This window comes from Giraffa tippelskirchi, chromosome 5 (assembly GCF_054371585.1).
Source record: "Giraffa tippelskirchi isolate mGirTip1 chromosome 5, T2T-mGirTip1v1.2.pri, whole genome shotgun sequence".
In the NCBI taxonomy this organism is placed as follows: Eukaryota; Metazoa; Chordata; class Mammalia; order Artiodactyla; family Giraffidae; genus Giraffa; species Giraffa tippelskirchi.
The window spans coordinates 13,295,293-13,321,711 of record NC_137279.1 but is presented as its reverse complement, the minus strand read 5'-3'; the positions used below and the strand labels follow the sequence as shown (position 1 = coordinate 13,321,711).

Below are 26,419 nucleotides of genomic sequence, written 5' to 3'. Positions count from 1 at the left end.
TGGGGAAGCCCGCTCACTACTATTAGTGTGCCCTGAAATTTGTTCTCACTTGGTTGGCCGTTTCTGCCCAGCCTCCTCTAGAGACGCAGTAGATAGTTCCAGGTCTCCAGGACTTGATATCTACAGGACATAACTTAGATCAGGAGAGTTCTCAGAGGCCCCCTGTTTCTTACAGCATGTGGTAACAAGGAATATTTTGAATGGATGGTAGACGTTTCAGACGATTTTATTCTTTTGGCCTGCACATGTTTAAAAGAGGTAAATTTACCATCACTGTTTTCTGCACCTTGTCGGTGTCTCTGGACTTGCGTTGACTGACATTGGGAGTGGGTATCATCCTTACCCTCCTTTCTCCTGTGCTTGTGGTTGGTTGTTCCTCACTTGTGTTTGATTTTTCTCTCGTAATTATGTGATGTGTCTTTAAAGCTCAGTAAAATAGCCTGAGTGGTAATCACTGTTGTAAACACTGGGAAGAGAAACTGTTATCATAAGCCTGTCCACAATTTTCTGAAAAAGTAGGAAGAGCTCTGTCTGTACAAAGTCAATCCTTAACCAATACGATTTGAACCATGCAGGTCCACTTATTCAGTCGCAAATACTACATTACTGCACGAGCTGAAGTTGGTTGAATCTAAAGATGTAAAACCACAGATACAGAGGGACAAGGATACTGAAGGCCAATTATAAGTTAAATTTGGATTTTCTGTAGTGCAGACAGTCATCATCCCTACCCTCTGTGCTTTTCAAAGATTAATTGTAATTCAATATCCCACTTCTTTATTCATTAAAATAACACGTTGTTAAATATAGTCCCAGTATATGAGATCATAAGCACTGCAGGAAAAGCAAGAATAAAGGGGTCTGAGCAGGTGAATAATTTCCAAACCTTGAAGAGATCTATTTTGAAAGTTTAAGGAGCTGATGAATGAATCACATAATACATGTATGTTAAAGAAAATACCTCTATCAAACACAGTCTTAGTTTTCTAGACACGCAATCCCTCATGAGTACATGTTTAAATCTTAAGATTGATTGTCATTTATATTTGTTAACTATGTAGAGAATGATTTTCTGCAATGGATTCAATGAATCTTCTTTTCCAGCAAAAACAAACTGTAGCAACCCTTTGGTGATGATATGGTAAAATCGGGGCTTCGTTTCTTAACAACGTGACTTCATTTTGCTAGAATAAGACCACATTGCATAAATAGTACATTCACGCTTTTAAGATGATGTTTAAACTTTGTAACTTTTAGTTCCTCCAGTCATTAGCCCTCATCCTAAGGAATACATCACTGTTGTGGATAAGCCCGTCATGCTACCATGTGAGGCAGATGGCCTCCCACCACCTGACATTATGTGGCATAAAGATGGGCATGTTATTATGGAGTCAGTCCTCCAGCGCATCCTCAGCTCCGGTGCTCTGCAGATAGCATTTGCTCAGCCTGGTGATGCTGGCCAGTACACGTGCATGGCGGCTAATGTGGCAGGATCAAGCAGCACGAGCGCCAAGCTCACTGTCCATGGTAGGTTGTTGAGCATAAGTTATTCCAGTTTACTACTTTACCATGGCAGAGAGAAAAGACCACCAGGGAAAATATGACGGAAATAAAAACAACGTAAAACAGCAGACTAGAGTGTGTGCGTGTGGTGTGTAGGTACGCTTGTCCTTCCAATATGTTTTTGTTAAGCTCTGTTTATTTGTTCACCTATCTGTGTGAGAGTGATTTTATTAATAAAGCCAGGATAATTAATCTGTTGCCGATACCCTCATATGTGGATTATTGGGGTCTATAAGTTAACTTATGAGGAGTTCATTTGTTTTGTTGTTCTTCTGCTTTACTTTTCAAGTTGCAAGTCATCTTGGCCTAAAACTAATCAGCATATGATCTACATTATAGCTGTAATGTCAACCTGGTGAGAATTGGAGATTTATTTGATTCGTTATTTTAAAGTAGCAAAACATTGACAGGTATATCTTTGTAATAGAAAAAAATACCTGTTTTCCTTTGCATCAGACAACTAATATCTAAAAGTCAACATTGAAATATCTTAGTTATTAATATGTATTTTTAAGACTAAAGATAGAATAACCATTAATATCAGTGGTAAGAAACAATAAGTAAATTACACTGTTTTCAACCATTATTTTCAGAGGTATCTCTCATTTTAGTAATGAGTTTCCATTTTTTCCTTTTTAAAAAATTTGTGAAAGCAGTTTTTTATCTTTCAGGTATATTTGAATTTTCTAAAACTTTATTCTTGCTTTCAGTTAATATAGTTGAATTAATCAATACAAACTTGTCTTTTAGTTTCAAATAAATAGTATTCTTTTCAAGTGTTTGTAGAAAATTTACCAAAATTAAACATATACTAAGCAACAAAGATGGGCTTCCCAGGTGGCTCAGTGGTAAAGAGACTGCCTGCAATTCACAGCCACAGGAGACACAGTTTCAATCCCTGGGTCAGGAGGATCCCCTGGAGGAGGAAATGGCAGCCCACTCCGGTATTCTTGCCTCCATAATCCCATAGACAGAGGAGCCTGGAGGGTTACAGTTCATGGGGTCACAAAGAGTCAGACACGACTGAGCATGCATGCATGCAAACAAAAAGAAATCATTATTAATAACTTAAAAGTATAGGCCACAATTCCTGCCCACAATGCAATAAAGCTTAAAATGTGTAATGAATTTTTAACGCCAAAACTCCAGCCCCAGGCAAATTAAAAATTATGATTCTGGTTAAGTAGGTCAAAGAATATGATTTTATTTTCAAATTATTTAGAAAATCATAAAAATAAGGACACCACATATCAAAATGTATTGTGTGTAACCAAAACTAAAATCAAATATAGTGGTCACAGCCTTAAAATTTTCATTTTGAAAAAGAATAAGTAAATGTACTAGTGCTGCAACTTTATAACTGTTAGCAAAGTTGAAATGTCAACTCCAAGGAAACCAGGATAAAGGAGATCATGAAAATACAGCATAAATTAATGAAAATGAATTGGATATTTATGATATACCATTCAACCAAATAGATTTTAGGCTTTTTTATGTTATCTATTGGCTTCCCTCATAGCTCAGTTGGTAAAGAATCCAGTTGCAATGCAGGAGACCCAGGTTCGATTCCTGGGCCCAGAAGATCTCCTGGAGAAGGAAGTGGCAACCCACTCCAGTATTCTTGCCTGAAAAATCCCATGGACAGAGGAGCCTGGCAGGCTACAGTCCATGGGGTCTCAAGAGTTGGACATGCCTTAGCAACTAAAACACCACATGTTATCTACCGTTTATACATGTCTGCATGCATACATGCATGTTAAGTGGCTTCAGTTGTGCCCGACTCTGTGCAACACTATGGACTGCAGCCTGCCAGGCTCCTCTGTCCGTGAGATTCTCCAGGAAGAATACTAGAGTGGGTTTCTGTGCCCTTCCTCAGAGAATCTTCTCAACCCAGGGATCGAACCCACATCTCTTACATCTGCCTGCATTGACAGGCAGGTTCTGCACCGCTAGCACTGCCTGGGTGTTTATGCTGCGCTGTGCTGTGCTTAGTCACTCAGTTGCGTCCAACTTTTTGTGATGCCACGGACTGTAGCCCACCAGGCTCCTCTGTCCATGGGGATTCTCCAGGCAAGAATACTGGAGTGGGTTGCCATGCCCTCCTCCAGGGGACCTTCCCAAACCAGGGATCGAACCTAGGACTCCTGCATTGCAGGTGGATTCTTTACCATCTGAGCCACCAGGGAAACCCAAAAATTCTGGAGTGGGTAGCCTGTCCCTTTTCTAGGGGAGCTTCCTGACCTAGAAATTGAACCCGGGTCTCTTGCATTGCAGGCAGGTTCTTTACTAGCTGAGCTACCAGGGAAGCCTGTTTATGCATGTGCATATAATTATTCATTTAATGTTTGTGTATTCAGATACCCATTTTTTTTTGCTGAAACCTATTGTTCTGTAACTTCAAAAAAATTGCCATTTAAGTTGATCCATTTCTCACTGATGTATTTGAATAATTTTGAAATTTACTGTTTCAGGAGGAGAGTATATTTTTACTTTTTTAGTCAAGTATTCCTAACATATTTAAACTTTTCTATTAGAAGTAAATATCTTAGTTCTGAATCCTCGAAGATAGTTCTTCGTACCCTGAAATGTTCAGTTGATCTTTCCATGTTGCCTAAATTCCATTTCAAAAAATTTGAAGCATAAGCAGTATTTGCATGGAATTATGAAATCACTATAAAACATTTCCTCTGTGATAGTATAAAAACTAAATGTTTTCACCAGTTTTACTTACATTTGTTGTAACGTGTGAAGTACTGCAATAAATTTTTTCTTTAGCTTTAATATGAGGTATTTTATAGTGTTTTAAACTAGTGAGTTTTATTAGTTTATCCTCACAATATCTCTGTGATACAAATCCAGCAATTATACAACTATAGATGTGGTTTTGGCTTTAGTTGCTCTTGTTTGTTTTATTTCACTGCAATAAGCAAAAGAAACTCAAGGGAAAGTAAGTCAAATAAAATCTAAATATTTCTCACCAGCTCAAATGTCATTTTTTCAGAGGCTCATTGTAAATATATTCAGCATGTACAAATGCCTTAGAATTCTTGCTGGTGTCAAAAATATTGATTGCTTTCAGAATAACAAATGACTTGATACATTTTGTTAGTATTTCTACCAAGTTACTCTCAAGAGAATCTATTGTGTGTTCATTTTCAGTGTGAATAATGATTGAACTCACCTGAATGATTTTCTTTTTTAAAACTCTTTATAGTACCACCTAGAATCCAAAGTACAGAAGTACATTACACGGTCAATGAGAATTCACAAGCCGTTCTTCCATGCGTGGCTGATGGAATCCCCACACCAGCAATTAACTGGAAAAAAGACAATGTTCTTTTGGCTAACTTATTAGGAAAATACACTGTCGAACCCTATGGAGAGCTTATTCTGGAAAATGTTGTGGTAAGTTTAATAAATATGAAGAGATACATTGAGACAGATTATTAATTCACTGTTTTACTTTTAGTGACTTAGCTTGAAAATATATTTTTTTGTTTTGTTTTTGTTTGTTTTTGGCTGTGTCACACAGCTTGCAGGATCTGGTTCACTAACCAGAGGCTGAACTATTCCACGGCAGCGAAAGGGCCAAGTCCTAACCACTGAAGCACCAGAGAATTCCCATGTATTACTTAATAATGAAAGAAAAGTACCCTTATAAATGCAGGTCAAAAAATTAATTTTATACATATTTCATTTTAAATCCCCGAGAATAGTATTTAGCACATTATGGGAACTCATAAATGACTGTCTTCTAAAGTTATTTTATTTTTGTGGCAATCTTTGTTTATCAGGAAAATTCTAAGCCTCTGTTATATTCCATGCTTGTAACAATGCATGAGAATTGTTCGAAGAGTAGAGGTGTAAGAATGTCTGATGTATTATTAAGCAGATACAAAAACCAGGCTTTTTGCTCTTTTCAGGTTTTTAAATAACTCTCAGTCTTAGGAATCTGTGCAAGCTGGGAATTTTGAATATTCTTAGGTGGTGTTTCTCCAGTCTGCAGAATAGTAGCCATGGGAAGCATCTGTTTTTCAATATTAGCCCATTTGAAGAAGAATCTATATCTATGCATACCACATGACTTTAAAAAAAGTTATCATGTGGTTTCAGTGTATCAACACTTGGTACCAACCATTAAACATGATTAAAACGTGAATCACTTTCAGAGCTTTTGTGCCTATCTCTGGGCTTCCCTGGTGGCGCAAATGGTAAAGAATCTGCCTGCAATGCAGGAGACCCAGGTTCTATCCCTGGGGCAGGAAGATCCCATGGAGAAGGGAATGGCTACCCACTCCAGTATTCTTGCCTAGAGAATTCCTTGGACAGAGGAGCCTGTTGGGCTACTGTCCATGGGATCGCAAAGAGTCAGACATGACTGAGTGACTAACACTTTCATTATTCCTTTTCATTACCCTTCAAAGTACCTAAATTTCATTACAAAATCTTCATAGAATTCGAACAAATTAAGTTGATAAAATTGATCACCCACTTCATAGTATAATTTTAGCAATTAGCTAGACTCCTTGATTACCAGATAAATAGCCCTAGAAATAGGCTAACTTGATCTTCTGTGAAAGCAGAAATTGTATTTATTCACATCTAAGTTTCCATCAATTGTAAGATGCACCTTTATTTTATGTACCACTAAGAAAGAAAGAAAAAAAATTCAGTCAAGTAAACTAGAGAAGACCATCAATTTTTAAGTTGTATCCCAATTTCAGAGCTATTAAAAGTTAAAAATGTGAACTTAAAAGTGATAAAATAATGTTAAATTTGTTTGTTTAAACTGGTATACAGTCTCTGGTAGGGACTACTATCAGATTCAAGAATGTTGAATTTGACCTCTCAATCGCTCTTACAGACCTGGAGGAATTAAATGAGAAAAGTTTAAACTTTTAGTGCGACAACTGAAATAATTTTTTTAAGATAGCAACAATAAGTTAGCTTATAAATATCAGATGAAAGACACAAATGATAAGTCTATCTGTGAATAATATATATATAATCTGGATTTTCCAAAGCTTTACGTCCATAAAATCTTTGATTTTTAAACTTAAGATGTTAAGATCCAGAAATTTAAGAGCAGCTAAGTGGTGTCAGGGTGAAGAGACCTTTACATGGAATATGATTTATTTCTGTTTGCCCTTAAAAAATCATTATAAAACCTACCAGTGTTAGACTGTATCTATAGTAAGTGACTATTAATTTTTATGCTGCATTGACAATCAATTACTTGATGATTCAATGCAAAGAAAATCTATTAAACTTCTTTTTAAAAAAGAAGGAAAAGTCTGTGCTATGGACCTGAATACAGCCAGAAGCATTCAGTTGTTAGTTTAACAAATATGTATTGAGTATTGAGTACCTTCTCTGTGATCAGCATAGATTTAGACACTGGGAATAAATACATTGAACAAAACAATCAAAGATCCTTGCCTTCATGGAGTTTATTCCTAAAGGAGGGAGATAGTCAATAACAAATAAAAATAAATGATGCATACATTTCAAAAGAATAAAAATAAAATAGTAAAAAAATAAAGAATGTATACAATTTAAAAGAAAACAACTGGTATGAAAAATAAAATAAGAGCAGGTAAAAGGTATCAGAAGCTGGAAGAGTACAAGTTACATTTTTAAATAGCATGGTCAGAATAAATATCCTCTGGGAAGCAAACACTTTGAGCAAAATTTGAAGGAAGTGAATTAGCTAAGCAGGTATCTGGGAGAGGAGCATCCCAGTTTTCTCTTCCTGGGAGAGAGGCAGAAAACTGGGATCCCCTACCTAGATTTGGGGGGCAAAGAAATGAAGCTGGGTGCAAAGAATAAAAAAAAAAAATAAGGTACGAACATGCCTGATGTATTTGAGAAACAGAAGACCAATGAAAACAAAGAAGGAAGAGAGAGAAAGAAGTCAGAGAAAAATGAAGACCAGATGCATGTAATACCTTATTGCTGTTCAGTTGCTCAGTCGTGTCCAACTCTTTGCAATCCCATATAACAATTTGCATTTTACTCTGAGTAAAATCAGAATCCATTACAGGTTTTGAGCAGGGGAGCAATGCTGTCTGCCTTATGTTTCTGCAATATTGCACTGACGACTGTGATGAGAGTACATGGTAGGGAGGCAAGGAGAGAAGCCGAAAGACCAGATGGGAAGATGGTCTGAAGGCAGATGAGAGATTATAGGACTCAAAGCAGAACATCAGCCGAGAAGGGGTGGGTGAGAAGTGGTTGGATTTTGTGTATACTTTGAAGCTAGGATTTCCTAGCTGACTGAAAATAGTGTGAAAAAGAATAAACAAACACTCCAGTGTCTGAGGGCAAAGTCATGAACAGCTGGAAGAACAAAACAGCCATCAACGGAGATGGTGTGAAGGCTGCAGATAGAGCAGAAAGGGGAAGAGGGGAGTTTGGTTTTGGACCTGCACTTGAGATGTCTTTTAGGCAACCAAGCAGAACGTTGGAATGAGTTCAGTACAATTGGAGTTTTGGAAGAAACCCTTGGGCTGGACATACTGGTACTCAACTCAGCATGTAGGTGGTCTTTAAAGCCATTAAAACCGAGTTGAGTGTAGACAAGAAAATAGGAACAGAGACTGAGTCCTCTCAGACACCTATGTTGACACATTAATGTGGAGGGGAAGCCAGCAAAAGGAGATGGAAGAAAAGCAATCAGTGAGGCAGAAAGGAAACTAGGGGAATGGGGTGTCCTAGAAGCCAAGTGAAGACATGGCTTTAAAAAGAAGGAAGCCAGAATTGTGTCAAATTCTAAAACTTCTAGTAAAATGATTGCCAAGAGCTGGCCATTGGATTTAGCAAGTGAAATCTTGGAATTGCAGCTAATTGCCCTGACTCTTGCCATTTCCTTTGATCATTTTCATGGTCCTTGGTGCCACATTACCCAGAGAACCAGCTATGCCATCAAGATTCTAATAGCCTTTGGGAGTAAATTTGCTCTTTAGTTGGACATTGCAGTACAGCAGTTGATGTTTAGTAAAACTGTATAAAGTTTTCTAAGATCTTATTACTGTAAAATGCTATAGTTCTGTAAGGTACGGACTTTTGTTTAATTTCTTAAACGTTGTAAATTATGCTATGTAAAAACTAGCCAGATGGTTCAGACTAAAAGATGGAAATTTAAATCATCTTTAGAGTGCTCCTTTGGGGACCAAGCTATGTAGTTTTATGAATTATATGTAATATGATGTAAGATCGTGTACTTTTATGCACAATGACTTTTCTTTCTTTAAGCCGGAGGATTCTGGCATCTATACCTGCATTGCTAACAATGCCGCAGGTGAAGACACACATACCATCAGCCTGACTGTTCATGTTCTTCCCACTTTTACTGAACTCCCTGGAGATGTGTCATTAAATAAGGGAGAACAGCTCCGATTAAACTGTAAAGCAACTGGTATTCCATTGCCCAAGTTAACATGGACCTTCAATAACAATATTATCCCAGGTTGGTAATTTAATTCTTAAGAAGTGAATAAGTACACTGATAGAGAACTTGAAACCCATCTCCATTTTCCTTAACTTGGGAATTGATTGAAAAGTTACATGGATTGCTTTAAATTCTGTAAAATGTGTACTTTTGCCTGGATTTTAGCCTATGCCCAGTATATGTGTTCTTTTTATTCTTTAGAAAGGACAAGTTGATCACAGGACCATATATTGAAGGATATAGGTAGGTTTTTTAACCTAAAAATAATTCCCCTCCCCATGAGAAGTCATATACACAGATGCCTAAATGTATCCCCCGGACCTCCTTGCTGTTCTTACTCAGTCATGTCTGAATCTTTGTGACCTCAACGGCTGCAGCCTGCCAGGCTTCTCTGTCCATGGGATTTCCCAGGCAAGAAGATTGGAGTGGGTTGCCATTTCCTCCTCCAGGGATATTCCCGACCCAGGGATCAAACTCGAGTCTCCTGCGGCTTCTGCATTGGCAAGAGGATTCTTTGCCACTGAGCCACCTGGCACCTGCTTCCTTATTGATAAATGGATTAAAATGACTGGGAGAACCCTGAAGATTCACCTGATTTTACAGAGAGCTCTACTTTTCACTGTATGAATTAACCTCTCTAATCCACTATCAGAGTGTAGATCAATTAATTAAACAGTTTCCAGTCTGTGTGTGCACTACATGTTCAGGTAGAGCCACTCATCCCGGGGAAGATGTGTTTCTTTCTATCTGTTAGACTTTTTTTTTTTTTTTTTTTTTGAGAATTTAAAAAATAATTAGTTTTAATTGGAGGCTAATTACAGTAGTGTTAGACTGTTAGACTTTTATCACCAGCACAAAGATACTGTTTGTAAAAAGAAATTGTTGCTTCCCCAAATTGAGTTCTGAAGTACTACACTATTAGCATTTAATAAATGTCTTGCTAGAAAGTTAGTAATAAGCTTAGCATTTAATAAATGCCTTGCTAGAAAGTTAGTAATAAGCTTGAGTTTTCTGTTATAAAGATTTATGATAACTAGAATTCATCAGCTGTGTCACCTTAACAGTAATTGTATAATACACTTCACTAAAGAAAAATAAACTCTAAGAAACCTAATCAGTACTGTTTTCTGAAGATATAATACTAACTTAGATATTTAAGTTTTTAAAGCTTAATTTTCCACTTACTACTCAGCAGTATGAAAACTTTAAAAGATAATTTGAACCGGCTATATAGCACAGGGAGCTCAACCCCGTGCTCTGTGATGACCTAGATGGGTGGGGTTGGGGAAGTGGGATTGGGGAGTTGGGGGGGAGGGGGTGGTCCAAGAGGGAGAAGATATATGTTCACATATACCTAATTCACTTTGTTGTACAACAAAAACTAACACAACATTGTAAAGCAATTGTACTCAAAAAATAAATAAATAAATAAGATAATGTGAATGGGAGAGAACCTGCAAAGTAAACATACTTAATGTAATTAGATATTGGTTGGTCTAATCAGAATCTTATTTAGTATCTATTGTTTTAGGATTCGCATATGTATCTTATAATCTATTCCAAGTATTGAAACTACCTTTGGTAATTTATATCATTACCACTTATGGGCAAGTTCAAATTATTACAAATTTAATTTTGTCATTATTACCTAACTAGCGTAGGTGTTCATGACTTTCCCTCTGAGCTGCCAGGTCAGTTGAATTACAGCTGAAAAGGTTTTCATGTTGTTGATGTAAATTGTTTGGGAGGAAGAGTGGTGGTGAGAGAAATGAGATGGAAAATGTCATATTTCTGAATGAAAGATTTTTGAAACCTAGAGAGACTGTGAGCCAGCTTTTAGGCAACTCTTTGAGATGAAAGGTGTAATCGAAAATAATTTTATGTGTTTGTTTTCATTCTCTTTTCCTGTTCCTGCTGCTGTTTTTATTCTTCAAACAAGTGTCTAGAGACATAGCAAATAGCTCAGAGGAAGAAATCTCTGGAAAGGGCTCTCTCCTCCAGTGTCGTAATGAGATCTCTTTGGTTGAACTGCTGACCAACTCATAAATCTAACCTGCAAAATACTGAGCTGTCGTGGTTATTTTCTGAGGTTACTGAGAGGCATCTGTGTTGTTTTCTACGTTGTTTCCTTCAGCCCACTTTGACAGCGTCAATGGACACAGTGAACTTGTTATTGAAAGGATATCAAAAGAGGATTCAGGCACTTACGTGTGCACTGCCGAAAACAGCGTTGGTTTTGTGAAGGCAATTGGATTTGTTTCTGTGAAAGGTGGGTGAAAGTGTTCTATTTTTAATATTTATGATGAATGGTTTGTATTTTGCATCCCTATTGTATAATAATATGATATAACTTCAGTTTGTTAGTCTTATTTCACAGATGTGCAAACTCATGAGATATAAAAAAATTATGAACGTTCATCTGAAAAGTAGGTAAGCAGCATGTGAAGAGATCATTTGGCACAAATGGAATCATCCACTTAGATTATTGAAATGGACAAAATTCTCTCGTCGATTAGCATGAGCAGTTGATTCTGGAAGATTCATGGGGCTCAAAAGTGGCGTTTCCCCTCTTCACTAAATTATCTTTTAAATAGGTTAGAATCACGAAGACTAATGTACACTCGTCTTTTGTAATTTCCCAGAACCTCCAGTCTTCAAAGGTGATTACCCTTCTAACTGGATTGAACCACTTGGGGGTAATGCAATCCTGAATTGTGAGGTGAAAGGAGATCCCGCCCCAACCATCCAGTGGAGCAGAAGGGGGATGGATATTGAAACTAGCCACAGAATCCGGCAACTTGGCAATGGCTCCCTGGCCATTTATGGCACTGTAGTAAGTCGCACTGAATTGCCAGTACACACTTTAAATGTCACAATCAACACCTCTCTGTAGGTGCCACGGAAAGTTTCTCTGCATTCCTATTTTAATCATAAAATCTGAACCAATGGGTTCTTTTAAAAAACTGAAAGGCTAGTTCAAATTGATGATTTTTAGCCCTTCAAAGGAGTACGAACAATAAAAAAATTTTGCTGCTTTGTTCTCCATCATTGACCTATTCAGCATCAGTAGATAACTTCCTCAAATCTGTTTTAGAATGAGGAATTTGAAGAATTACAAACACCATTTTAAATACAAGGTAGATTTCATCACTAAGTCAACAACTTTATCAGGCTTTCCAAAAGCTTCAGTAATTCTGGCAATATTAGTACTTTGTTGTTCTAATTTGAGGGTCAAATGAATGAGATATTTTATCTAAAAAATTCTTAACTAGACTAAAGGTGAGTTATTTGCTAACCCACTGTTGAATTAATTGAAATCATAATTAGACCATACTGTCCAATGGACCTGTTCCAATGGACCACTTTCAGTCTTTTATTCAGCTTGGTTTTATTTCACCATTAGATGTTGTTGACTGTTCCTTCATTTTTGAGATGATTTCTACCTCTGGCTACACTAATCAGTTGCTGCTGCTTCACTGCTGCATTCCCTGCTTTACCTCTACACAAATATAACTACTTTTGAAGTCCTTGGTAGTTCTTCTAATATTAATACTGATTTTTCCATCACACAATTTCAGATTCCTAACCCTGTATCTTCAACCCTGAAACTCTTTCAAGTTCCATCTACAGTTTCCTACTAGAAATTTCTATCTGGATCATGCATTGATACTTTGATTAAATATCTAAACCAACATCCGTCTCTCTTCCCCCACCCTCTTCCACTTCCTGCAATTCAGTTCCCCTTAATTGACTTACTCTTCTTATTAACAAGACCAGAATTCCTCTGTTCATAAGACCTTAGCAAAATCTCTCTGTAATTAGATATCAAATCTAAATTCAATATGGTACTTCTTTTCTATATCATATATGTATAAATTTATCACTTATGTTTTGATTTGCATCACTAGTAAATTAGTTTTTCACTTTCTTTCCTATATTTCAAGCTTCTAAAGTAGAGGCTAAGATTAATGTTTTTTTTTAATAACCTCTGTAACAAAGAACTAGATATTTGTTCATTTATTCTGAATACTTAATGCTTTTTCAGATATCTATGAGAATATATTGGCATTTTTCTTTACTAAGATAATTTTGGATAAATGATTATAAAAAAATGGTATTTCTGCTTTGGTTTCTACTAGTTATTATTCCCTGAGAATTCCCTGGGTTGTTTAGAAAAAAAATTAAGCTAAGATTTTTTTTCTTTTTTTTTTAAAATCTATTTGTGTGGTTAAATATATGTAAGTTTTCCTCTTTCTATTAAAATACCTTCTTAGAAACACAATTGCATAAACAAGCTCACAGTGAAAAAAAATGATTTTCCCTGCTCTATAGGCTCCTGTTTTTATAAAACACTGTTTATTTCCATAGAATGAAGATGCTGGTGATTATACGTGTGTAGCTACCAATGAAGCTGGGGTAGTGGAACGCAGCATGAGTCTGACTCTGCAGAGTAAGCTGCTTAATTACTTAAACACTTGATTGAAGAAATGTCCATATAATTGTTCATTTAACTTTCTAGCAAGTACATTAATGGTAGCTTTCAGAGTCTAATTTAGTTTTCTACTGCTGGTAGAGCAATTATCAACCATAAGACTGATACAACTTTGCACAGGCATTTTTGTCTATTTTACCTAACATATGCAGTTCAAATTTGCAGTGGTTTGGTATCAGAGCTTTTGTTGTTGTTTGCAATATATTCTGTCAAATACCCTTTTCATAGCTCCCTACCATTCTTGTAAGGAGCTTACAAAGATGTCATTTTACAGCACTTTAAAGCTAGGTGTTAAAAATGAAGACTAATGTAAATGAACTCAGGAGTTCTCTGGATCGGTTGCTGTCAATCTGTTGTGAAGTGTCTGTGTTCTGGGCAGGATGAGCGTGCTTATGATGAAGGTCCTCAGTATAAACAATTTGAAAAGCATGAAAGACTCAAGTGGCTCAGTGGACAGTCCCCAGGACCACTTCAGGGGCTGACCTGAGAACAGTGTCATTAAGTTAAGGAAATCAGTTTATTTTGTGAATAGGCTCAGTATTTAATGGAATGAATTTACATTTTTTTATTCACTATTAAGAGATGCTATAGACCAGCATTTGCTAACAGCTGTTTACCAAACTATTATTCTCTAAAACTTGAATAGATATTTAATAGATATTTAAGGCAGTGGTTCCCCCCTGCAGCCTTAGTGAGGTATAACTGACAAATAAAACTATGTATATTTAAACCGTACAATGTAGAACTTCCCTGGTGGTCCAGTGGTTAAAACCCCACACTTCTACTGAGGGGGGTGCGGGTTCAATACCAAGTCAGGAAACTGATCCTACATGCCATGTGGCATGGTGAAAAAAAGTAAAGTGTACAGTGTGATGTGTAAAGTGTGATGATTTGATATACATATATTGAATACACTGTAAAATGATTACCACAATCAAGTTAATTAACATATTCATCATCTCACACATTGTTTTAGGGATTTTTGGTGAGAATATTTAAGGTCTACTGAGCAAATTTCAAGTATACAGTACAGTGTTACTAACTGTAGTCACCATACTGTACATTAGATTCTCAAAAGTTATTCATTTTTATGATTGAAAGTTTGTAGGTTTTGACCAGTATCTCCCCATATCTCCCACCCTTCAGCCCCTGGCAACCACCAGTCTGTTCTCTGTGTCTGACTTTTTAAGATTCTACATGTAAGTGACACCACACAACTATTTGTCTCTTGTCTGGCATATTTCATTTGACGTAATGCCTTCCATGTTGTCACAAATGGCAGGATTCCCTTCTTTTCATGGCTGAATAATATTCTACTGTATGTGTGTGTAATACACAACCATATTAACAACCATGTCTAATAGTGTTTTATTAAAATACATATGTACCAAATGATAACTTTATGGATATTAAATGATAACTTTATGGATATTATTAGGAGAAAAGTTGAGTGCCATGATTGAATAACTCTGAGAAAAATAAAGTTTTCATTTATTAAACATATATATATAAAGAGCACCTACTATAGCCAAGTTCTGCTTGGGTGCAGCAGTGTTCTTTACTGCAGATATTTCCAGAAATGTTAGCATGCAGATGTGAATTTAACTCAATTAGAGGAGGATATAATATTCTAAATTTCCCCCCAAAAAATGTTATTCTCATGAAACCCCCCTCCCCACTTTCTTGGGTGAGTGTATAGGGCATCTCACAATTAATCTCCCCTGGAAGAGTGATTCACTGACCAAGTTTAAGAAAAACTGCATTAGATTAGCTCATCTACACATACTGATAATAAATTCATTGTAATAAATGAGGGATATAAAAAAGTCAAAAATATAATGTTTAAAATTAAGATTAAAGTACCATAAGGAATGTCTTCATTTAGATAAAATGCTCATATTTAACAAATCATTATATGACTGATAGAATTAATTCAACTTTGAAAGATGTACGTATGGAATTTTCGTTTCCTTTTTTAATTTTAAAAAATTTTTTTACATATTTTTTACATAATTGTTAAATTAATTTATAGACTTATGTGCCATTGGAAATGTTCAAATATGGAATCTAAATTAAGATTCTTAGTTTTATTTAACACTTTTTTGACCATAATGATATGAACAGGCTCATTTATTCATTGTTCTTATTTAATGTGTTGCATGATTAATCTGAGCCCTTTACTTTATTCAACAGTTTATTTAATACATAATGTAATCTGAAACTGGGGCGGTGTTCTTAGAGCCCAGAAAGTTCTTAGAGTGATTTTAATATAAACATCAAGTAAGAAGGCAATTGTGTAGGATGATGTGGACATATATATGAATAATTCATTAATAACACTGAAAGATTCAAACCTCATGTGAAATAATTACTTCTGTAAAAGACAACATGTCAGTGATGCTTTCACATAAAATACTATCATAGTGGTATCTCCATAAAACACATTTTACTTCTGTTTTTGTTTTGTGTTCTATCATTCCAGATACACTTCCTGATTTATAATATGCAGCCACTGCCCTGAATTAGCTCATATGCATTACTTTTTGTTGAACCAATCATTCCACCATTCAGTTCAGTCTCACTAAAACACTGCTGTCATCCTATCATACTCTATCAAGAAAAAACACACTCCCCTATTCTCACCTATTCAAATGTAAACCGTTCAGATTTTAAGATTTTAACCAAATGTTTAAAACCTTCATGCTACTGCTGTCCAGGCTGAATCACCTTTCAGAGCTAACTCTATCTCTATACTGTTTCCTTCTCTCCACAGCAGTTCCTTTCTCCTATATGTAATCTTACTCATGTTTTTAAAAATCCAGTTCAAGCTTCTCCATGAAGTCCTTCATACTCTCTTTGACACTGTAGACCAGTATACAGATAAACATTATGCCACCAACTTTTTATAGTTCCTTTTATCTTTCCAATAACTTCATTTGAACAGCTGTCATCCACTATAGATACTGTTGATCTCTCGCTCCTCCTTGAAACACACTTTGGTTGCTAGGATACCATTTTCTCCTGAGTTTCTTCCCTCCTCAGTGATCAGCTCTGAGTATCATTTACAGGCTCATTTTCTGTCCATTTCTTGCCTAGTAATATTGTAATAGTTTTTGTCTTTGGATCTCTCCCTCTCATTTTAGACTCACTCCTGAAGCAACCTTACCTCTATCTCTATTCTGAGCTTGAGATATGAATATCTAGACATCTCCACTTGACTGTCCTACAGATATCTCAAGCTCAGCATTTCTAAATGGATGCGAATCATCATTCCTTATTCCTTCCCAATAAACCTGTTCTTTCTTGTATATTCTACTGAATTTACCCAAAGATACACTGTATTCCCCACGTCAAAACCCTGTAGTCGTCAGTTCCTCCCTTTATGCCATACTATTGAGTGGCTAACTCCTATCACTCCTACTTTCTTAATAATTCTGGAATGTCTTCCTTTACCTCTTCATTTCCAGAGACATACTTTTGTTTGATGTATTCAGTCACTATTGTTTATGCTCTCATGTTACCACACATTTATCTATCCTTTACTAAGTTCTATTCTACTTATTGTGTTACTAAATTTTATATGTTTATTTTAGCTCAATAATTGGTTACTTGTCTGTCTTTCTTATAAATGGACTCTGAGTCCCTTGAAACTAGAAACTGTATCTGTGCACAATGCCTGGCAAGAAATAAATTCTCAATATACGTATATATTGAGAATGATGATCAGTGATGAAAGAATAACTTAATAATGCCTCTTTACCTCAAAAAGTGATGTAAGGAAAAGAATTGAATGTTCACCATATAAAACACAGACAAAAACAATAACAATCAAAACAATAAGAACAGTAGTACTGATATTGTCTTCTTGTCTATTGTTGAAGATTGTGCTTGCATCATCTTAGTTAAGTCAAACAAGATCCTCTGAACTAGGCACCATTTTTAAGGACACAGTGATTCAAAAAGGTAGAAACGAGCAGAGACAGAATTTCAATCCAGAAAAGCACAACTGCAGAGCCCATGCTCTAGGCTAGACTGCTTTAGTTCTTAGTGCAGTCGCTCAGTCATGTCCGACTCTTTGCGACCCCATGAATTGCAGCACGCCAGGCCTCCCTGTCCATCACCAACTTCCAGAGTTTACCCAATCCCATGTCCATCGAGTCAGTAATGCCATCCAACCATCTCATCCTCTGTCATCCCCTTCTCCTCCTACCCCGAATCCTTCCCAGCTGCTTAGGGATTTTAAATTTTTACCATTTACTAAGTAAAACATTCTGTCAATGGCAATTACAACCTTAACAGTTGAGAAGCTACATTGTATTAAAAAAAAATCAGCGTAATTTTTTTCTAAATAATGTTATTATATAATATGACTCACAATGTTTATAATTCCACAAAAAATAAGAAACATGTGCTTTTCTCCATAGGTCCTCCTGTTATCACTCTTGAACCAGTAGAAACTATTATTAATGCTGGAGGCAAAGTCATCTTGAATTGTCAAGCAACTGGAGAGCCTCGTCCAACCATTACATGGTCCCGTCAAGGGCACTCTATCCTCTGGGATGAGCGAATTAATGTGTTGTCCAACAACTCATTACATATCGCTGCTGCTCAGAAAGAAGATACGTCTGAGTATGAATGTGTTGCTCGAAACTTGATGGGTTCTGTCCTTGTGAGAGTGCCTGTCGTAGTCCAGGGTGAGTGTCATATTCGTTTACCCTGAGATATTCTTGTTAAACAGTACCTGGGGCAATCTAAACAGTAAAAATCATTAAGCATCTTAGGCCACATCTCTTATTACCCTTAAGATACTTCTAGATTATAGGGATAGGACAAAAATCACATTACAAACCGAAGAGATTAAAAACAGTACAGATGAGAGCTGCAGAATACCAAGTTAATAATTCAAACTCCCAAAAGGAATTTTGTTTTTAAAACTGGTTTAAAATTATTCTCAAAAATCTGTGCATAATTTTGCTTCAAAGAATGACTTATTTCCAAAAGGTAAACAGCATGTAAATGTCTTTGTCGTTCACTCTTTCAACAGGCATGTCCAAATGAGTCAGGACTGGAACCAGGAAGAAACTCGAGTTAACTGCTCAGTTCTTCTTGGATGCTTCGGTTTTAATTTTACAGTAAAGAAGAGCTTCCATAAACAATCTCTCAGCCTTTCTATGTTCCGCGCTAGACCCAGTGCATATCTTCCATGAAATCTGACTGACAATTTTTGTATTTACAATAACAGAGACCAAGCACGGTGTTTTATTTGCAGTGCCCGGTGGCTTTTCCCGGTGGTCTGCCTGGAGACCCTGCACTGTCACCTGTGGAAAAGGGATCCAGAAGAGGAGTCGTCTGTGCAATAACCCCTCTCCAGCCAACGGTGGGAAGCCTTGCCAGGGATCGGATTCAGAAATGCAAAACTGTCAACAGAAGCCATGTCCAGGTACACCTCTTTATTCAACAGACAGGCACGTGTTCAATAGATACTCACTTCTGTCCCCTAACTATGGCTTGTCTCAGTATAAGTTCTTTCGATTGAAATGTCTCTGATGGTGTTAACGTGTCGCCTTTGGATAGTGGATGGGAACTGGTCAGAATGGAGTCCCTGGGAAGAATGCACGAGGAGCTGCGGACGTGGCAACCGAACCAGGACCAGAACTTGCAATAATCCATCAGCTCAACATGGTGGGCGGCTGTGTGAAGGGACTGCCGTGGAACTCATCATGTGCAACATTCGGCCTTGCCCAGGTGAGAACCCAGAGATGGGCAAAACTTGCATCTTTTTGACCTGTACAAAGGAGTTATAATTACCTTTCCTTCTTTATTGGGAAGAGATGTTATGGCCTCAACCCTTGAACACATTCTCTATGTTCTCACTTCTGTCTCATGAATGAATTTATGGAGGTGTGACATTAAATCAGTGTTAATTCAAGTACCTGATTTAACTGAACATAAGAAAGAATTCCAAACTGTGATATATTTTTTAATCATTTAAAGGTAATCAATAGAATTTTAGAGATGTTGAAGACCTTAGATAACAGCTAATGCATTCATTCATTTTCAGATGAGAAAAGGGAAGCCTAGAGAGGTTAAAGACCTGCCCAGAAACACACAGCTGGCAAGGAGAAAAACAGCATTAGCTACATTCACTCAATAGATGTCATGTGCTAGGAACCATGCTTAGGACTTTACCTACATGTCATTTTTGACTTTATGAAACAACATAGGTATTTTAGGGTTCTAGGTATCTTCAGTATAAGAATCTTGGCTGCCAAGCAAGCAGTATTGCCACATAACTAAATAGACCATAAGACAATTTTGCTGTAAAAGATAAATTAATGAAAATAAAGGTACATCTAAAAGGATATAATTAAGATGAAAAATTAAAAACAAAGTTTTTTAAACAATTTGTCGTGAAAAATTAAAAATGAAAATATTTTAGAAAACACTTGAATACATTCCAAATGTGTGTAAACTCATGGTATAGTTGTATGGCTTCCCCAGTGGTTCAAGTGGTAAAGAATCTACATGCAGTGCAGGAGATGCAGGAGACTTGAGTTTGATCCCTGGATCTGGAGGATCCCCTGGAGAAGGAAATGGCAACCCACTCCAGTATTCTTGCCAGGGAAATCCCATGGACAGAAGAGCCTGGTGGGCTACTGTTCATAGGGCTGCAAAGTCGGACATGACTGAGCTTGCATGCACATAGTTGTATTGGGGTATATCTTGGAAAACAAAGGTACTTCCTTTCTCAAAGTTTATCATCAATGATTCAGGATCTCAGTGTGTTAGCCACTCAGTCATGTCCGACTCTTTGCGACCCCATGGACTATAGCCCACCAGGCTCCTCTGTCCATGGGATTTCCCAGGCAAGAATACTGGAGTAGGTTTCCATTTCCTTCTCAGAGGATCTTCCCAACCCAAGGATTGAAGCTGGGACTCCCACATTGCAGGCAGATTCTTTACCGTTTGAGCCACTAGGGAAACCCTCAGAATTTTATGTTGGATATAAATTCTTTCTGATATAAAAAAAATCTGTTGTTAAGTCTTTTCAGCTGTCCCCTGAGAGTTAAATGAACAGAGGAGGGATACTGCTATTTCTTATCAATATATGTAACATATGTAACTGATCATACATATCTGGACCATATTTAAATGTTCCATCCCATTCTCAGTCCTTATATTTCACCAAATTCTCTAAGTCAGATTCTGTCTCAAATACCACAATTCTGGCTACATTATGTTACCATTTTCTAGAAACATATTCATCAGGAAACACATAACCTTTTCCTTTTGCAAGGATATAAGAAGAGCTGGATACTTTTGCCTGCAACTTCTAATATTGTGTGATAAATTTGATAAAGACAGCATTAGAAGGCAATCTGTAGCACCTAAATTAGCTAAAAATGATACTGGAATAATTAATGCTCCTAAAGGCTGTTATGAATTACAGTTAGTCATTCAGTCATGTCTGACTCTTTGCAACCCCATGGACTGTAGCCCGTCAGGCTCCTCTGTCCATGGACTTGCCCAGGCAAAAATACTGGAGTGTGTACCCATTCCCTTCTCCAGGGGATCTTCCTGTCCCAGGGATTGAATAAAGGGTCTTCTGTATTGCAGGCAGATTCTTTACCGTCTAAGCCACCAGAGAAGCCCCTATCCTATGAATTATTCATCACCCTTTTATATTCACCATAGTTTGGTAAACCTTTGCTTTTGATAGGTGGGAGGGATGATTGTGCTCACCAAAAGATTTACAAACTGATATGTTATCACTTTAGTATGGTATGCAATCCAACTTTATACTCTTATTTCACACTTCCAATAAGTTTTCTTATCACTGTATTTTCTACCAAGTCATTATACATAGTTATCATCGACTTTTCTAAAACCATCACATATGCTCATCACTGTATAGATCTTAACGATACCTAAGATGTATATAATATAAAAATGGGAACACTGAGTCAGTGGAGAAATAAAACCACTGCCAACTAGTTGAAACCTGTCAACCAGTTATTTTATCTTTCACAGCAAAATTGCCTATAGCCAATTAGTAGGAGGAAAACCTCTTTGGGACAAAGATTCTCAGAGTGACTATAGTAGGTGTGGTATATTAGGGCTCTTTCAGATTAAAGGGACAGAGATTAAACTTAAATAAATAGACCATCTAAATAGACCAGACTAAATACTAAGCTTCCATAGAAAATTCTATTTTCAGGTATAATTGAATCCAAGAATTTGGCTAATGTTTGTACCAGAGTGTTTTCCATCTCTCATCTACTTTCCTTTCTTTGGCTTTATTCTTCATTATACTCTCTCTCCTTGTGGAAAAAATGACTGGCCCCTACAAGGGCCTTAGAACCTAAGGCCTCAGAGCAAAAGAGTTCCTCTCTCTCAGAATTTGTATCAGCCCCTGGGAAGGAGCCCTGCTTGATTTTGTGGGTCCCAGGCTCACCTCTGAACTCAGTGAGACCAGGAGAAGGATACTGCTCTGAGAGCCAGCTTGGACTACTTATCCACAGTGGATCAAGAGAGGCAGGGCTCCTTGTTTGATAGCCTGAAAGAAATCCTATGGGATAGATGAGTGACTATTGATTCATTAATTCATTCCTTAAATCACTCATTAATCCAACAGATATTTATTGAGCACCCAGTCTGTGCTCAAGGCACTGTTCTAACTGCTAGAATAGAATGGTAAATGGAGAATATCATTCACATACTGATAAGCATACAGAACAAACTCAAGAGCTGAAGTGATAGAACATACCTGGAAGAGATACTTTACCTGAGATGGTCTAAAAAAGGGATGTTGACAAAAATGAGATAGTTACCCTCTGCATTGGGTATTGCATTCTATTGCACATTTCAGGAAACTATATGATAAAATATTTGATATGAGGAAATCTATGATAATTTACTGAGGTTATATAACTACTAAAAAGTAAATTAAGGATTTGTGCCCAAGTTGATCTGATTCCTAAGCCTATTCGCTTAGATCTTGGGTGTCTTAATTTGCAGCTCTGAATATCTATTATGTTATAAAAATTAAATACTCTTATGAAATCTTTAAAAGCCAAAATTAATCTTGAAAAATTAGAAAGCTAATTTTAATAGCATAATATATCAAAGTAAAAAAAAAAACATGATTAATCTTTGTACAGTTTATCAGCTATGATATCTATATAATGAAAAGCTAAATGATATTTGTACATGTCCTAAAACAAAACTCAAGGTTTTTTTTTTTCTTTCTGTTTTTATTGAGTAACTATTGGCTTACTACTGTTTTGCTCACTGTTCTGTTGGCTTACTGTTTTTAAGACTTTCTTTGGTTATCTCTCAGCCTGTAAACCAATTGAATTTAGCTGTTTTTATGGCATAATGTCAGTGGTATTCTGGATCCAGCCTCTGAGAGCGTGTGTCTCTTCCCACTGGGAGTTTGATGCCATCACATTAATAGGTAGATATTGACCATGGTGGGAGTGTTTTGTACCATAAAAATTATAGATGCTATAAATCAGAGTTTCCTCCCTACTCCCAGAGAGCTGGCTGTTAAACATTTATCAGTGTATACCACTGCAAAATGGGCAGATAGCCTAAGATGTTCTTTTTCATCCAGGGAGTATGTCAGCATCTTAGGGACAGAGAGGTTTTCTTTTAATACATTGTTGGATTCAACTTGATAATATTTGTTGAGACTTTTTACATCTGTATTCATGAGAGATATTGGCCTGTACTTTCCTTTTCTTATAATGTCTTTGTCTGGTTTTAGTATTAGAGTAATGCTGGCCTCATAGAAAGAGTTAGAAAGTAATCTCTCTCCTCTGTCCTCTGCAAGAAAAGGTAGAGAACTGGTATATGGTACATTTTGTCCCACAAATGTTTGGTAAAATTCAACAGTAAATCCATCTGGTACTGTGTTTTCTGTTATGGAAGTTTATTAATTAGTGATTACCTTTCCTTATTAGATACAGAAATATTCAAACTATTTTTTCTTGTGTGATTTTTGGCAAATTGTGTCTTTCAAGGACTTGGTCCATTTCATCTAGGTTGTCAAACTGGCAGACATACAGTTGTTCAAACTCTATTAAAATATTCCTTTTAATGTTTTTAATACCCATAGGATCTGTAGATGTGCCTCCTCTTTTATTTCTGATGTTAATAATTGGTATTCTCATCCATTGATTTCATATTTTCAGTTTCAGTGATCTCTGCTCTATTTCTTTTCTTCTTACTTTAGATTTCATTTTCTCTTCTTTTTTAGTTTCCTAAGGTGGAAATGTAGATAATTTATTTTAGATCTTTTCTAATATATGCATTCAATACTATGAATTTCCCTCTAAGCACTACTTTTGCTGCATCCCATAAATTTTGATAAGCTGTGTTTTCATTTGCATTTAATTCAAAATATTTTTAATATCTCTTGAGATTTCTTCTTTGAAATTATTTAGTAGTGTGTTAATTTCCACATATTTGGGGATTTTGCATCTATCTATTATTGATTTCTAGCTTGATTCCACTGTGGTCTGAGAGCAGACATTATATAATTTCTATTCTTTTTAATTTGTTAAAGTATATTTTATGGCTCAGAATGTGGTCCACCTTGATGAATGTTCCCTGTGAGCCTGAGAACAATGTGAATTCTGCTGTTCTCAGATGAACTAGTCTATAGACGTCAACTATATCTAGTTGATTGCTGTTGTTCTTGAGTTCAATCATTTCCTTATCGTTTTTCTGCCTGCTGGATCTGTCATTTCTGATAGAGGAGTATCGGAGTCTCCATCTATGATGGTAGATTCATCCATTTGTCTTTGCACTTCTGTTAGTTTTTGCCTCACATGGTTTGATGAGATTTTCTTTTAGTAAAAGTTTGTGTTTAATAGTGTCAAACTTATAGAAAAGTTGCAAGAATAATACAAAGAACTTCTGTATACCCTTTACCCAGATTCACCAATTGTGCATATTTCCTAAAACAATAACAGTCTCTTTTATAAACACAATACAGTTATCAAAATCAAGAAGTTTAATACTGTTACCAATCTTGTCTAATCCACAGTTCAAACTGTTAATTGTCCTGGTCGTATACGCGTCACAAACCGGTTTTCCACTCCAGGATCTCATCCGGGATCACACTTGCATTTATGTGTCATGTCTCTTTAGTCCCTTTCAACTGGAACAATTTCGTAGCTACTTTTTACGTTTTATGGCCTTGCTGCTTTTTAAGTCTATAGGCTAGTCATTTTGTAAGAATTTTCCATTTAGGTGTGTCTGATATTTTTTCATGATTAGATTCAGATTTTGCATTTCGGCAGGCATATCATAGAAATGATTTCGTGTCCTCAGTACATCATATCACATGCTGTCTCAAACTGGTTACTTTGTTCACTTGTTTAACATGGTGTTTTCCAGTGTGTAGTTACTATATTTACCTTTGTAATTAATAAGCATTTTGTAGGGGAACTTTAAGACTTCATAAACATCTTGTGCTTATCAGTCTTTTACCTACCAGGTTTAGCATCTATTTTTGATTGATCTTTGCTTTAAATCAGTTATTCAATGATCTTACAAGACATTTTGTTTCTAACTTGATCATATCTCCTACATCTGTTATTGGCTTTCCATTGTAGGAAAGAACTTTTCTTTCTCTTTCTCCCTTTGAGTTATATCAGTAAGAACTCAAATATCATTTCCTTCAGTGATTTATAATGCGCTACTGTCGTCATTTATTGTGATGCACACACTGTCCTAGACTTGGTTAGTGGAGATCCCTGGAGCTCTCTTCAGTGTCCTCTTGACCTGTCCCCATGATTCTATGAACACTTCTACTTTCTGGTACAAATTGCTAATTTAGGCCTATCTTGTCTTCCCCCAGTTAGAGATATTTCTAAACTGACCATCTTCCCTCTAAAACAGATTGATATCTTCTGGGGTAGACAATCCTGCTGCCATTTGAGTCCGTCATTAAAGATACATTGGTGGATTGCTTAAAGACTGGGCTTTTTCTGAAGTGTTCTTCTGAAAGCATAGAGAACTTTGAGTGCAGAATAGGTGATATTGTGTGTCTTATACTATTCAAACACTTTTCATCTATCAACTCATTATTTTTCACGCCCATCCTAGTGAGGTAGGTTCTTATCCACATATGGCAGGTGAGGAAACTAGACGCCCAGAAGCTAAGTAACTTGTCTAGGATCGCACAGCGGTTATTCAGGCACAGGGTATCTGCTCTAGAGTCTCTGCTCTCCTGCCTTTCCAGAATCAGAATTGCAATGCAGTGTAATAACAAACTCATCTGTTTTACTTTTCATAATGTTCTAATTCCTCCATAGCTGTTTTCTTTTGTATTCTTTAAATACCATGAAATTTTACACCTTCTCTGGTTTATATTTGTCATTCTTGCTATCATTCCATTCACATAAAAGAAACATTTCAATTCTACCGCATTTCATGCCATAAATTCAATTTTGGTTAGGGTTTCCTGTATTGAATTAAAAAATTAAAAGGATCTTCAGCTGAAAACCTCTATCCATATGTCATAGAAACTGTAGCCCACCAGACTCCTCTACCCATGGAATTCTCCAGGCAAGAACACTGGAGTGGGTAGCCATTCCCTTCTCCAAGGGATCTTCCCCACACAGGGATCAAACCCAGGTCTCTTGCATTGCAGGCAGATTCTTTACCATCTGAGTCACCATGGAAGCTCCATAATAGAATCTACAGAGATAAGAAATTAATAAATGTCACCCAGTTATAATCCTCCAAAAAATGAATGTATTATAAGGCTTTTTATAAGAGATAAAGGTTTTCATTAACCAACAGCCTTGAAATTACAACATATTAAAATAGTTGGAATAGCAGAATTTTGAAATGCCATATTCCATATGTAATAATTTTGAAATGCCATATTCCATATGTAA

At 36.4% G+C, this 26,419-nt stretch overlaps 1 protein-coding gene across 1 annotated transcript in view; it reads left to right on the top strand.

Moving 5' to 3' along the window:
* The window catches only part of HMCN1 (hemicentin 1), a 521,571-nt gene that overhangs the window by 440,919 nt on the left and 54,233 nt on the right, over positions 1 to 26,419 (top strand). Inside the window, exons 81-89 of the mRNA XM_081492191.1 lie at positions 1,258 to 1,527; positions 4,778 to 4,968; positions 8,818 to 9,031; positions 11,148 to 11,282; positions 11,656 to 11,846; positions 13,382 to 13,463; positions 17,930 to 18,199; positions 18,775 to 18,945; positions 19,080 to 19,250. Coding sequence (XP_081348317.1) covers positions 1,258 to 1,527; positions 4,778 to 4,968; positions 8,818 to 9,031; positions 11,148 to 11,282; positions 11,656 to 11,846; positions 13,382 to 13,463; positions 17,930 to 18,199; positions 18,775 to 18,945; positions 19,080 to 19,250 — 1,695 coding nt within the window. The remainder of the gene's footprint in view (positions 1 to 1,257; positions 1,528 to 4,777; positions 4,969 to 8,817; positions 9,032 to 11,147; positions 11,283 to 11,655; positions 11,847 to 13,381; positions 13,464 to 17,929; positions 18,200 to 18,774; positions 18,946 to 19,079; positions 19,251 to 26,419) is intronic.